We start from the raw sequence: 15347 nt of genomic DNA, 5'->3' as shown, positions 1-15347 counted from the left end.
ATCACCGATGTCCACCTTGCAGTGGGGCAGTGGAGTTTAAAGATAGCCAAGTCATCGTTTTTAATCATTGGCCACAAGTGTGTTGTCAGAGCCCAAATGTGACAAAAAAACCCTAAACATGGCTGAGTAGAAACATGTTTACTTGCCCTATGTGCTGTTTTTTTTAGCCTATATACCATTTGTAATGTGGGTCTACCTTAAAATTGGACTTTTGGTCTCAATAGGCCATCTCGTCACCTTGTTTAAATGTTTAATCTGACTTTACAATGATAACGTTTTCTCAGGTCTTCCTAACCACATGCTTTCCATGCTTAATAGATAAATATTCTGACGTCAGCCGTTTAATCTTGCTAAACATTGTCTAACCCCATTTCTGGCTTTCAATGCCACTATTTGTGCATTTGCCCTGGTTGTACTAAAACATTTTCATATAAATGTGTTCATTCTCTGAATTCTAGGGTTTTTGCAACATGTTACAAAATTACTATCCTAAAACTCGGTCATTATTTTCTAAGTGCCCTCTAAAGAAGGTCCTTTCCTAATACTGTTGAAATAAATTTCTGTTCTTCAAAAAGTAATTGGTTTCCCAGTTGGGATTACTGTGAGTGGAGCTAATCTCCTGTGTTTAGCCCTTTCCTTGTGGAATTTCCATATTGCGATCCATTCCATTTAACCACTTGATTCCCACAAAGTGAGTAATCATCTTATAAACGATGGATGGACCATGAACCAAGATAAACTAAATTTTTAATTTACCAGGAAAAGCCCAATGGTCTATTATATATTTTTCAGAGGTGACTGGCCACACATAATAGCTTATTGAAGTGGCTTATATCATATGTGAGAATTCGGAGCAGCACATTTCTAAATGTGGAGGGCAAAACTGGAGGACCTGGAGAAAAATCTGTGCAACCATTGGGGAGAGATCATGCAAACTCCAAATATACAGGGATCGTCAGGATCCAGGATCAAACCCATGCCTGCATACCATGCCAGGGAGATGACATCTCGCCACAACGGAGTTGACCCAAAACTGGAATATGAGCTCATGGCTTCCAATTTGGAGGGAATGTGCTCGAGCCACCACCACACCAGGCTATCAGGATCAGAATGTTTATTTATGCTGGAGGAATCCGATGAGCTATAAAGCTCATAGATGTTCAGGCTAGGTTTCTGTCATTAATCATTAAGGTGTTACTCGGCCTGTGCCGTAAATCAACCATATGTCATAACAATAAGTACAACCAAGCCTTAATTTCTCCCGGAATATTTTAGTTTGCTGCTAGGCCTGGAGTAGGTATATTGCTACTAGCCATATCCATAGCAAGAGGTATTATGAATGTGGTTTGTCAGATGCACATATTTCCTGGCTCACCAACCCAGACACACCTGACTGAAATTAATTTCTGAGTGAAGCACTTTTGCCGTGCCAGCCTTCCCATGCGTTGTGTGTGTATTTTCAGGTTGAGGGAGGTGTCAGATAAACTGACCAAGTCTTCGTCTGTGAGGCAAGTGCTTGCCACATGCACACATTTAAATAGTCCCTGCACAACCACATGCCTTGCCTGTTTTATAAATAACTTTTTTATGAAGCTGGGGGCCTCCGATTGTGATTTGGAGTGTATGCAAAAAGGGTAGCCGGTTGTTACCTCCTGCTTGCCATGCCTGCTCAATTGACTTCTGTCCACCCTTTAAAAAAAGTATGTTCATTGCCCATGCTTATGGTTATATTAAGTGAATAGTAACAATGTACAATCCTTTGTATTTCCACTGCTGGATAGAGGCTTCACACTATTGATCTTGTGTGTTGTTTGACCATAGTTCTTGCTTCTCCAAGTGTGGTTGGATAGTTTCAGATTTACTTGACCACTGATTTTAGTCATGGCTAGGAATAAAACTCTCAGATACATTTTAACATGAAGTCTGAAGACAACAGTGCCAACAGTTCTGGTCTCCTGCCAGACCAGCTCTTCTGGGAAGAAAGCACTGATAATGAGGCCACTGCCAAATCGTGCCAGTTTCTTAATGAAGCCACCTGCATAGGTCACCCAAGTCGGAAAAACCGGAAGTGAAGGTTGTAGCATCCGCAATCGAGACGCACAAACGACCACTGGTTTTCGATAGCAACCCGATGGTGTCCTGGGTATTTTTTTATGCAAAACACTCATGTACGCTTTTTGTCACTGTTGTAATCCAAAGCCTTGAATCTCATAGTTGCATCTCACTTTTGGCTAAAAGTTCCCATTATTTAATACCACAAAAACTGAAACAAGTCGACTTTTTTAGGAGTGTTTTTAACTGGGATATTTTGGCAATTCCTTGAATAATTGATTCATAATAGATTTTTTGGGGTCAGGCAATGTGTTTTGCTTTTGAATAATTGTTTTTTTTGCATATTGGAGAAAACATAAGCATACCAGAGGTTAATACTCAATGCTCTGTACAGATAGCTTGAAGAATCCATAGCTGTATTGTCAAACTAAAGCTACTTGTGGCACGAGTCAATGCATGTCTGTTTGCTCTCAACCGTTAAAACAGGGTGTAGGTTAATGGGAATTGTTATTTTGGTTTTACAGCCATCATGCGCTCAGCTGTCTGGAGCAGTCCCCGATCAAGCAGTGTGTCGTTGGACCCAATCATGCCGCGTTCCTCTTGGAGGTAAGAGCTTTCGGACAAAATAACATGCACGCTGACAAAGGAGGCCATTAACGAAACATTTCTTTTGTTTAGGGGTTTGAGCGCACAAATGATCATGCATTAAAAATAAGTGTGCTCCCACCTACGCGCTAGCGTTTAAATGCACAGCTCATAATTGTCTTGGTACACGACACGGCATTACACTTTGAAGATAAAAAAAGAGATTTTCTTTAAATATTTATTTTGACACTACAAAACAATTAACACCTGGGCATTGGTGTTGGTCAGCTATGTGGTGAATTTTGTCCTTTATGGTTTTGTGAAAACATGATTTGTTCTTGGAGAAAAAGACATGATATTTCCCAGGCATAGCAATAAGCAGCCTCCCATTATAAAAGAGCAAGGATGACTCGCTGACAAAGAATGTGCAATGTTTTGGCTGGCAGGATGTTTGTGAACCTTGAACTCGATCTCAGTTATGTTCTTGTGGTGGTCACCCAGTTGTGGAACTCCCTACGGGTGCCCCTGGTTGTGGAACTCCCAAGCAGTGGCTACAGAAATCGAATCGCCTTCACTCCTCTCCTACCTGTCTCCTTATCTCCCCCTCTTCTCCCCACATCTCTTCTTGTCTTCACTCGCATTTCCTTATTGGCTCCCCAACATATTCTCCCTCGTCACCTGCTTGTCTCTACCCCTACCCCTGATCAAATCCCGTCCCCCTCCTGGTTCTCTCATCTCACCTTTCCCTCGATCTCCCCATCTCCCTCCATCACTCTCCCCCCTTGAACTCCACATCTTGCTTCTCCATCTCCTCGTCCATTTCTCCCATCGTTCCTCACTCCCTCCCTCGCACACGCTCATGTTCCCCCTCCCCACCGCAGGATGGACGCGTTTGCCGGATCTCTTTCTCCATCCACCCCGAGCGGCTGGAGCTTGGAAAGCCGGACAGCTCGGAGGGGTAGGCTCACTCGCGCACTCACTCCCTCGCCACACTCGCTCACCGGCCTCGCTCATCACCCTTGCTCATATGCAAGCTCACTTACTCACTGCATTAGCTCACCGCCCTCGCTCTCACCCCCTTGCTAAAGTGCTCGCTCACCAGGTTTGGTCCTGCACTTTCTCACGCCCGCAGTCGCTAGCCTCCCTCCCCCTCGCACCTCGCTGCACTCACCTCTCTCGCACGCTCGCCCTCCCTCGCACCTCATCAGCCCTTAAAGGGCAATGCGACTCCAAACACACGCAGCTCCCCATGCATTGTCGCATACCAACAGCTCAGAGTGCATGAACTCAGTAGGCATGTGGTATAGGCGTGTGGTCATCTGAGCTGCCATTCGTCAGCTGTGATGTATTTTCACTCTCACAGAAAATTAAGGAGCTGCTTTGCCAGTGGTTCACAAGCACTAAAGTATATTAAAAAAAATCTCAAAATGCATAATTGAATACTGTTACTTTTGATTGAAAGTGATTTAATTTTGAAAGTGTTTTGTTAATTCTCTGTCTACTCATAGTAAATTATTAACACTAGTAGAAAGCACTTTGTGTTCACTTAGAAATTTTAAATTTTCTTTGCATAATATCCATCTATATCAGCCGTTCGCTTTGCCTTCTCAATGCTGTGGAAGGGTGGCTACTGGCCGATACTTCAGCCTAGAATATAACTTTTTGTGTTAACGGGGTTGATAGTTTGATTTGTGCATATGACCCCTGACCACCATAACTCAGAATATTCCCACCCTTTTTATCCCAGTTCCCCCCACCCACATTATTCCACGGCGGTGTGGGATGCCCTTTGACAGCGTTGGCCTGTTGCGAATGTGCCCAGCACGTTTTCACCTTTCCCTTATCGGCGCTGTAACACACACACGTGCACGGCGGACACGTGCATCGTGCGCGATGCCCCGTTGAGACGGGACCACCGGCGTGTCCTGCCAGGCTTTCCGCTTGTCACTGGAAAACCGTTCGCCCAGCCAAGCGGTTTCATCGGCAGCGGGAATTCCTTGGCACTGCGTCGCAATCTCCGCGCACGCCATTTCAGTGAAAGTGTTCCCTCTGGTGTCTCTCCTCCCTTTTCTCTGCCCGTGTGCATGTGTCTGCGCTTGGGTGTTTGTGTATATGTATTCCGTGTGCTCTGAGGGTGTGTCTGCATGTGTGGTATGTGTCTGTATATCCGTGTGTGTTGGCATGTGTGTACGTGTCTGTATACATGTGTGCACGTGTGTGTCTGGATGCTGCACTTGTTGCTGTGTGCATTCGTGCGTGTGTGGTCAGTTCTAAGCCGAGTGGGGCCCCTGGTGCCGGGCGTTCGTCTCGCCTCGGTCGAAACAACGAATCTCCGTGGCTTCTGTCGGGGTCGGACTCTCTGGGCCGGCTTGCTGGACACCCCCTCGGGTAACCCAGCCCTGGCACTCATCATTACTGTTGGTGCTGTGGAGCTTATTCAGACAAATTAGTTATTCATGATAATCCTTCATTGATGAGTTGAAGATAATAGTGGGGGGTGGGGGGCTGCACAGTGCCTAGTTTTTCAGTGCACTATGCTAGAAACCCGTTTAATATTGTCCCTTCACGAACCCGCTCTAATCAACGTGGTGAAGTGTGGTCCAACAACCCCATGACAGGTACAGCATGAGGAGGCCTTCAAAAAGTGAATTGGCCAAGGCTGTAGATTATAAGTTATAATTAGTAAGGATATAATTAATGATATATTAAAGATGCCACTGGAAAATACTATAAAATAGCGTTGAGGTCCTTCAGTCTTGCCATTGTTTTCCACTTGATAAATGTGACATCTTGGACCGGTTTTAACTTTTGGATTCTCATCCGCGTAGTGTGTCCATGTTACAAGCCTAATGGCAACATTGACTACGATGTGTGGTCCGCTGTTGAAAAGTATTCTAATAAATATGAATCGCTGAGGACGTCATATGCCAAACGATGATGACGAGGACGACAACGATGGTGAAGATGACAAAAACGACGACGATGACAGTGATGGACGTGTCCCCTGTTTAGGCGGTGGAGCTCAGGAGTGGGCGGCACGTCGGGCCGCTCGTCTGCGGCAGCACGTGACTCGCGGCGGCAGACGCGGGTGATCCGCACGGGGCGCGACCGCAGCTCGGCCCTGCTGGGCAGCCAGCCCGTCGTGCCGGCCTCCGCCATCCCCGAGGAGCTCATCTCACAGGTCGGACGTGTTCGCACGCGTCTCCAGCCGGCCCACACTCGCTCCTTCCTCTCTTACACTCGCTTCTCACACTCACTTTTTCCTCTCTCACACTCGCTCCTTCCTCTCTCACACTCGCTTCTTCCTCTCTCACACTCGCTTCTCACACTCGCTTCTTCCTCTCTCACACTCGCTTCTTCCACTCTCACACTCGCTCCTTCCTCTCACACTCGCTCCTTCCTCTCACACTCGCTTCTCACACTCGCTCCTTCCTCTCTCACACTCGCTTCTCACACTCGCTTCTTCCTCTCTCACACTCGCTTCTTCCTCTTTCACACTCGCTTCTCACACTCGCTCCTTCCTCTCTCACACTCGCTTCTCCCTCTCTCACACTCGCTTCTTCCTCTCTCACACTCGCTTCTTCCTCTCTCACACTCGCTTCTCACACTCGCTTCTTCCTCTCTCACACTCGCTTCTCACACTCGCTTCTTCCTCTCTCACACTCGCTTCTCACACTCGCTTCTTCCTCTCTCACACTCGCTTCTTCCTCTCTCACACTCGCTTCTTCCTCTCTCACACTCGCTTCTTCCTCTCTCACACTCGCTTCTTCCTCTCTCACACTCGCTTCTCACACTCGCTCCTTCCTCTCTCACACTCGCTTCTCCCCCTCTCTCACACTCGCTTCTCACACTCGCTTCTTCCTCTCTCACACTCGGTTTTTCCATTGCACTATTTCTTTTTCCATCTATTCTTTCTTCTGCTCTTTCACGGACTCAAGCTTTCGTTTTCTCTCGCTGTGTTTATCTTCCTCTCACTCTTTCTATCGCAGTCTCTCTCGTTCTTGTGCTCTCCCTTGTTTCCTCTGTCTCTCTTTCTCTTCCTCTAGTTCGCATTCTCTCACCGCCTCGTGCTCGGTTTCTCCCACTATTCCTCTCTTGCCGTGGTCTGCCGGTTTTCACATTTATTTATTGCGTTTTCCTTGAGCCACATTCGTGCGGGATTTAGTACATTCTAAAGGCGATCATACACTTCAGAAACTTCAGGGCAATCGTCAATAGTAGTCATGTGACCTCAGATCTGATTGCAAGCGGCCATCCCAGTTTCTCTCTGATGTATTTTCAGGTTGGACTGCATGTTAACCCTATCCCTCCCATTCTCATCTCTCCATCCCCATCCTTCCATCCTTCCCTTGCTCCCCCACTCCCTTTCCACCACTGCGTCCATCCTACTATTCCCACCTCCCTCGCTTCATGCCCTCCCCTCCCCCACACAGGCACAAATGGTATTACAGGGGAAGTCGCGCAACGTCATTATCCGTGAACTGCAGAGGACAAACCTGGACGTGAACCTCGCCGTCAACAACCTGCTGAGCCGGGACGACGATGACGGCGATGATGGCGATGACACTGCCAGTGAGTCCTACCTCCCGGGCGGTGAGTATCGCGCGTGCGTGCGTGCGTGCGTGCGAGCCCGTCTGCGCTCCCGGGGGAAACATGCAGCACAAACCCCCTGAAGATTCGGCTGATTTTACGGAAATCTCCGCTAATATTTGGCATAAAACATAATGCAACCTAATAGCAGCACATAGATTATATCTACCAGATGAAAGCAGCTCTTAATAGCGATCAGGATGTTGGCAGAAGCTGCAGAATAAATGGAGACCTTATAAATGTGGTTTCAGATGTAGCGATGGCAGACTGGTGGCATTGCTGCTGTGCCACTGCTGTACATAATTGGAGCACCATGGTGGCACGCTTGACCGTAAAATAGAATTTTTTTACATAGTTTCAAACTTGTGTCTATCGTTTGGGACACACAGCCCAGTTGTGCATGTGTATATTTATACACAAGATAAAATCTTTTTGGTTGTTGCAGTTGGCAGAAAATAGCTTCATTGTGGCCTTTTGGAAAATCCAAATATTGGCGGAAGATGTCCTTTCTACCAACACATGAATTGGGCTCAAAGTTAACTTTCTTTCGCTTTCCCCATCTATGAATTATGTAAAGAGGGGGGGGGGGTTGTTTGTTTGATCACAGGAGAGAAAATTACATTGAACTTAATCACCTCTGGGCCGTGTTCCAGATGAGTTGCTCTTGAGGCCACAGCCCATGAGATTGGGGAAACAAGTGGCATTGGTTTTTGAGTGTCCCCCCTCCCCTCTTTACTGATGAGGCTTGGTGAAGTCGAAACCGGTCCGAGGTTGCCAAATCTAATAAACGAATTGACTGTTTATATTGCAGTTGAAAACGGGCGGTGCGGATTTGCTGAAGGAGTGCATTACTCTGCTAAAACATCTGTGCTGCCTGCTGTGGCCTTTGCCTGAAACGTTACAGTACTCTATGTTTGTTATAAGGCACCATTAATAATCACGGTGGTGACATTTGCTCTGCTCCGCGACTAATGTTGCACGGGTCACTCTTGAACTAAAGTCATTCTAAAGCTCCATGAGTAATTAAAAAAAAAACTTGTTCCATAACCTTGTTAAATTACAATGTGAAGTGGTCATTGTTCGTTCTTGGGCGTTGTGGTGTTTTGTTCTCTTATTTCTTGCATGAAAAAGTGTATAATACATGCATTAGGTCACAGTAGTACGTGCGATTTTCCTGTGTATGGACGGACGCAAAGTCCAACTTGATTCTGCACTCCCCTCCTTTTCGTGCGTGTGTGCACGTGTGTGCTTATGTTTGCGCAACAGAGGACCTGATGTCCTTGTTGGACGCGGATATGCACTTGGCGCACCCAAGCGTCATCATCGACGCCGATGCCATGTTCTCGGACGACATCAGTTACTTCGGATACCCGTCTTTCCGTCGCTCAGCGCTCTCCCGACTCGGATCCCGAGGTAGGACACCCTTCAGCCCTGTGACCCCCTGACCCATGGAATTCTCCATCGGGTATCTGCACACCCCTCCATACAGGCCATGAGATATATTCATGTACATGTAATACCAGGACAATGTTATGGTGGTTGCTGGCAGTTGTCACTGACAGTGCATTTATCAATGTTAGCTGGTCGGTGCCACAGTGACTTTGAGTAATGAAATATTTAACAAATAATGTTGCCTGTGAGCAATTATTAATACGATATTCCATTTTCATCTGTCTAGATCCCACCTGTGCTTCAAATGATCAGTTACTTCAGATACCTGTCCTTAAAAAGAAGAGCACACAACCTCTAATCACAGACCTCTTGTCACGGACCTCTGCGATCTGATTGGAAGCTGCTGCAGTTTCACACTAGGGGGAGCAGTGATCATATTAGTCTACGTTTGGGCACGTAATTTTAGTGCGATAGAAAATATTGTTGCATCAACTTGCTCGAAACAATTGCCGGAGGCGATTGCCCTAAACTTGCCCTAGTTTTTCGTGGGATTAACGGAGACCGCTCGCAATCTATCCATGGTGTGCTATGATAAACAACAGTTCGAGGAAAACGGTCACAATGAGATTTTTAAACGGTGTCTTGACTGTGTTGGACCACAGTGTGTGCCAGCCTCCTGCTCTGACGGGATCTTTGTCTTTGTCATTGCTGGCCTGGTTTGAAAGAGAATGTTGAGACTCTGATTTCTTCTTGCGATCAGATAGGATGCTCAACTCTTTTACAAGTTCAGTTTTGTTTATATGCCTTGGTGATTCTGTTTGTTAAATCTTTAATCGATAATTATGGTGCTCATGATTGATTGTGTCGATGCTTTGTGATTATGATGATCATGATAGCCGTGATGCTGATGGTAACGATGGCTCGTGGTCACTTGAATAATTGCTGATTGATGTGATGGGGATGGTGATGATTAATGATTGATAGCCATAAAGGTGGCTTTGGATGGTAGGTTAAGTTGATCATGAAGACTACTATTACGATAATGTTTATGACCGACATTGACAAACTCGGTATGGAGACTCGGCAACAGTTGTGTATTGTGTTTGGTCATCATTTACAGCTCTGCGGACATTTAAATACAGTTTATTTAGCAATGTTGTGGGACAGTTCAGACCACATGTTCTTGAAGGTATATTTTTAATTGTAAGATGCAAGGTGTGTGCGTTGACGAGTTGCAATAGTTGGAGATGCACATCTGTACAAAACTTTGTTTTGAATTAAAATAAAACCCACTTGAGAAGCAAGTTGAGGTGACAGATGTAACGAAAACCTTGACACATCAATTACACTGCCTTAAAAGTAAAATATTTAGGTCGGCACATTTGTATTCTCTTTGATCTTAAGCTACATTATTTTTTACCTCCACTAGTTGGCCACCAGCTTAAATTTCGGACAACTATCGTTTGTTTATCCAGCAACGCCTTACAGAGTCTCAAGACTACTTGTCAAGGTGGTTCCATATTGTTTAGCCATTTCTTTTACAGGCAATGTTTTGCATATAGGAGAAAATTGGTATACCGAGAGAAAATGCACCATACACCGAGGGGCTATCGCTCAACGGTTCACACCCACTTGCTGTCCCGCAATATTGTGGCCACTTCACAACCTGGACGGATTTGGATTTTCACACATCTCAACATGATCCCCCACCCGCACAGATGACTTGCAGCACCTCCTGACATGTTCGTTTGCCACATTAACACGAGCAAAGTTACAACCAATACTTGAATGCCTTTGTTCATTGGCACTTATGAAACTAAAACACCCACATAAGTAAAGAAAACAACTCTGGCAGATTTACAATTGCAGCAAGTAAGTTGTGTTAACATCAGGAAATAAATCAAATGGGCACACTGATAGGTGTTGTATACATTAGTCATAAAGATGCTACAAGAAGTGTGATTCTTTATTCTCTGCACGTTACACGTTGTGGTGTCCCCACCATTCAGGAAGTAGAAAGCATAAATAAAAATAGCTCTTAACTCCCTTGCTTAGTGTACAGAAAAGAGATCGCGGTGTGCCTTTGACAAACTCCGTGAGCACAAACAACGCAAGCTCGGTGAACGTGGCCAGGCATGGCGATGCACGTTTCTCTTACCCAGTGCTCGGGGAGGAAATCATTGGTGGATTGCTTAGATTTGTATGCCAGCCAGGACATGGCAGTATGGCAATTTGATTCACAGCCAGTGGAACGTTTTTATATATCCCAACACAGGATCCTTCTCAAAATCATGAGAAAACCAAAAGGCCTCCCTGAGTAAACATACATTTCCTTTTTAATCCACCGAGGCCAACCAACAAATCAATGGATGAACACAACCTGGGCTCAAATTCGCCGCCTGCATAGACACTCGCCTACTATCAAATGGAGACGCAGCAGCACATAGACTGACTAGGGGCGGACGGTCCCTTGACGGAGACACTTGAGTGCTGCTTGCCTGCTTGCTTGCGCGTGGCCCGTGTGGCGGCTGACCCTGAACTCTCCCACTGGTGTGACCGCCCCCGCATACCAGTTCTTCTTCTTCCTCTAGAGCGCGACTCGGAGCTCCTGCGGGAGCGCGAATCGGTGCTGCGCCTGCGTGAGCGCCGCTGGCTCGACGGCGCGTCCTTCGACAGCGAGCGGGCGGGTGGCGCCGCCGGAGGTCGCGACGCCGACTCGGCCGCCGCGGCCGCCGCGGCCGCCGCCGTTGCCGCAGCGGCCGCTGCCGCTGCGGCCGCTGCAGACAAGAAGCACGGAGCGCACGGCGCGCAGAGCCCTGTGTCGCTCGGGGACGAGCTACAGTGGTGGCACGAGAAGGTACGGCAGCGCAGGGAACAAGCCTGGATTGGCTCGGCCTTCGTTGAGTACCAGCTGCGCTGTGCAACCATTGGGACTGGCGACTAGGCGTAGTCCTTCCCACACCACCCCCTAAGCGTGCAGTGTCGGCCTTCATCGGTGACCGCTTTTACAGCACTTGCTCCAACAGTCTGCTAAGGCTACACTGGGGGTGTTTGTATATGTTAATTTGCATTTGTACATGTCTGTGCATATATGCTTACCCGAGTAAATGTATACGTGTGCATGTATCGGCACGTGCTCGCTGACAGCGCTTGCGCCAACGCTTTGCGTCATCTATATGTATGCGTGCTTGTGTGTGTTCTCGTCCCGTTAGGACGGCGCCCCACGCTTTGTGCTCATCGGAGCGCTTTTCTCGGAGCTCGTGGCCGTGAGCAGCAAGGGGGAGCTCTACCAGTGGAAGTGGGCGGAGACTGAACCCTACCGCAATGCACAGGCATGCAGCACGCTCACCTCGATCTCCGTGTGTCTACTTGTGCTTTGTGTGTCCAGTGGTCTTGCGTATGTGTATTGCAGTGTGTGTGTGTACGAGGGGAGGAACAGTTGTGCTGTATGAAGACTGCGATATGGGTTCGATTCCCACTCGGCTAAAACACCAGTGACGATTATTTGAACCGGTCCTGGACCGTCCCTGGGTTGACTCGGCCTCAAATTAATACCTCGTGCGGTGTGCAAACATGGCCATTGGGGAGACCAAGGCGATCGATCTGGCGTGGTGCTGGCCACCCACCTTGTGTGCCGTGCTAGCCTTCATAGGAACTCGCTAACAGCTTGTCGTTAGTCTATTAAATAGGGGGATCTTTGTTTTATGGATGTGCGTATATCCTTTGTGTGTTTGACTTGTCTGCTGTGCAGATGTCTTTTGTCAATATGCCTTTTTACCCTTTGTGTGCGTTGTTTCTGGTATAAGTTTCCAAGCCTTGCTTGTGTGTGTCATCTCTCATCTGTCATTTTGTGTTTGGGTGTCCTGTTTCATCTTTTATAGCTGTGTTCTTTCATATAGTTACGTGTTCTGAATTCTATTCCTGGCTCTGACTAACAGTGAAATCTTAATTGGTGCGCGGCATCTTCGAGATCAACTTGGACTTGAATGAGTAGTTTAATGTGTAAATTCAAGCACTGGAGAGACAAAGGTGGCTGGGCATGTTGTTATCTTCAGTGCCGGCTATATTAGGTACTCACTAACATCACTTTGCCCATACGTTATTATGGCTATGTATTTTGAACTTCTTTCGGGACCGTACGTAGGCATCCTTGATATTTGTAGATACTTCACTGTCTTGTATCAATCTTGCAGTGGCGGTCTCCGTGTACTGTATCGTTTGTGTGTGCCTCCGTACCTCTTTCCTTGAACCTCCGATGAGCATGGTTGGCTATGTACAGTGCGAAAGAAGTTGAACATATATAGATCTCCTGCCTTTGCCGTCCCGTCAGTCATTCTCCGGCGCTTATTCGCGCGCGTTCCCGTGTCGCCTGCAGAACCCGGCCGTGCACCACCCGCGCGCGCCGGGGCTGGCGCTCGCCAGCGAGGTGGTGGTGCTGCTGTCGGCCAGCAGCATCCGCGCCTCCGTCGCCACGGAGTCGGGCAAGGTGGCCACGTGGATGGACGAGAGCCTGACGCCCGTGGGGAGCAAGCTGGAGCACACAGCGCAGCTCTTCCCCGAGCTGCAGGGCGACCGCATCGCGTCGCTGCACTGCTGCGCCCTGTACACGTGCGTGCGGCTCGAGTCGGGCTCGCTGCACTGGTGGTACGCCAACGCACCCCCCCCCCCTCCCTGTTGTACAGTAAATCCTCATTTAACACGGTAGATGCGTTCCCTAAAAGCGCCGCGTTAAGCGAAAAATGCATTGAACAAACGATTTCGCCGTAAATAATGTAACCATAAAGTTTGGCAAGATACTAATTACGCACACGCATTGAGATTGCGGGACAAGGAACTGAGGGTATGCCGCTGCGTACTGTATCATTCCGCGTACTGTACCGAACTGCTCGGCCGCGCAACTGCAAGAAAGCAGTTCATTGTCGGCCACTCAGAAACCATGTTAAAATGGGCGCCTTCTGTGTTATAACGGGCGCGTTCCGCGTTGTTTGAAAGGTGTTCCCTAAGAACCACACTTTAGTGAAAATACTGTGAATACCTGTTAAGTGAAGACTTATCGTGCACCTTAACAAAGCAACGAGGTCACACTTTGGATCTTTTACAATGTTTAGCTTCCAACGTTTCTGCTTCACCTACCCAGTTGGTGCCGTGAGCTGGTGGATTCAGTTCGGCTGGAAATTTGGAGGGGGTGGGGGGGCATTGTTTAGGTGCGGTCGGTCATGGCGGAGAGTTGGCCGTGTTTTACCATGCTGGTCAGTGCGTGTTGGTGAAGGGAGCACATTTAGTCCCGCCTCTTGCCAGGTGCCTAACTGGAATGGGTTCGTTCTCCTATCCCGGAAGAGGCACTTAGCCCTACGTGGCACTTGAGCCGCTCTGCTAGAGCAAGACTGCTCTGATGAAGACGATATTAATATGACCATTGTATATGGAGATAATATAAATGAATAGGAGGATACAAAATTGAACTCGTAAACATAAAGGTTATGTGAAGCAGTTAAGCACAATGATATATTCCAAAGGAAAATTCTGCAGAAGCTCAGAATGAAATAATGAACACGAATGGTAGTTCGTGGTTAATTTAAGTACAAAGATTGAGCTACTTTTTAGACTGCTTTAGTCAACTAGACTAAAATAATGATTAGAAAAAGTCCACAGACTGGACTAAATTGTCACAGGATTTTGTTGGCTAGACAAAGACCGACTAAAATATATAGATACATTCTGATTAAATTAACTTGGACATCTGGATGGAACCCACGGTGTAAATCCTTTTGAAGCCAAAGTTTGAGTTGTCCAAAAGTAAATAAATAAATCTTTCATCTCCCACCGGACCACCAATCCCATGATAATTAAACTGAAAGTATTCATGCATTTGTTAACTAGCAATTCGAAATGCTGCTTGCTGTACTGTACTTATTTGTTGTATGGAACTCAGGAATCTGTTCCATCCAACACCACACACTTTGGCGCTCTGTCACTTATATATTTTTTCCACATTACAGTAAAACCCGGCTAGCCAGACTTCATGAAGCCACACCAATGCTGGATAAATAATGAAATAAATCAACGCAGCCTCTTGCGCCACGAGAGGACAATGCTGGTAGCGCCAGCAGGCGTGGAAGCGTTACCCTTGTACCCACGGCCTGCCACTTGCTTTGCAGCACATTACCGCTCCTTTGCGGTGTACCTTTGCTTAGTGTTAGAGTTAGACTGTCAGTTATTTTTTTCACACCTTTTCAGGGTTTATTGTTATTTTTTTCTCCCTTTTTAGCATTTTCTTTTCTCATTTTTTTGTTCACTTTATTTCTGGGTTTATTGAAATGAGGATGCCATGTGGTTTACCTCTTGGAGGGCAATACACCCCAGTGGTGAGTACGTAACCATACCACGCAGTACAGCGCAGCTCCACAAATACACGGAACGGCAATGTAGATTTAAAAAATGTTATGCTCTTTCATTGTATTTAAGATATAATAATTGCATAAAAATATATTTTATGCATTGTAGATGTGTTTATAATGTGCGGTATAATGTAGAGAAGTATTTGTGATGCATATACATAGTTTTTCATCCATGTAGCAGCTTGCCAGAAATTCCAGCGAGCCAGGCCAGGCATCAACCCTTTACTGAATTGCGTTTTATTCAGAAAAATAAGCGAAAAATAAATTTGAGTCTGTCGGGTAAAACCTGTTCAACGTTCCACATCCGGAGACATTGCAGCCTTGCGTGCA

At 46.8% G+C, this 15347-nt stretch overlaps 1 protein-coding gene across 13 annotated transcripts in view; it reads left to right on the top strand.

Moving 5' to 3' along the window:
- Positions 1-15347, top strand: part of UBR5 (ubiquitin protein ligase E3 component n-recognin 5) — a 59980-nt gene that overhangs the window by 3269 nt on the left and 41364 nt on the right. For 10 of the 13 annotated variants that reach the window (XM_032961623.2, XM_076070092.1, XM_076070089.1 and 7 more), the window contains exons 2-11: positions 1464-1508; positions 2577-2658; positions 3519-3595; positions 4906-5025; positions 5650-5818; positions 7071-7230; positions 8494-8640; positions 11193-11476; positions 11832-11951; positions 12995-13263. In XM_032961623.2, coding sequence (XP_032817514.2) covers positions 1464-1508; positions 2577-2658; positions 3519-3595; positions 4906-5025; positions 5650-5818; positions 7071-7230; positions 8494-8640; positions 11193-11476; positions 11832-11951; positions 12995-13263 — 1473 coding nt within the window. The remainder of the gene's footprint in view (positions 1-1463; positions 1509-2576; positions 2659-3518; positions 3596-4905; positions 5026-5649; positions 5819-7070; positions 7231-8493; positions 8641-11192; positions 11477-11831; positions 11952-12994; positions 13264-15347) is intronic. The other 3 variants (XM_032961624.2, XM_076070094.1, XM_076070095.1) reach the window with 2 other exon arrangements.

The sequence above is a fragment of the Petromyzon marinus genome, chromosome 27 (assembly GCF_048934315.1).
Source record: "Petromyzon marinus isolate PM22_M1 ecotype Great Lakes invasive population chromosome 27, UKy_Petmar_22M1.pri1.0, whole genome shotgun sequence".
Taxonomy (NCBI): Eukaryota; Metazoa; Chordata; class Hyperoartia; order Petromyzontiformes; family Petromyzontidae; genus Petromyzon; species Petromyzon marinus.
The sequence above is the reverse complement of the archived record's forward strand: the minus strand, read 5'-3'. Positions and strand labels throughout refer to the sequence as shown.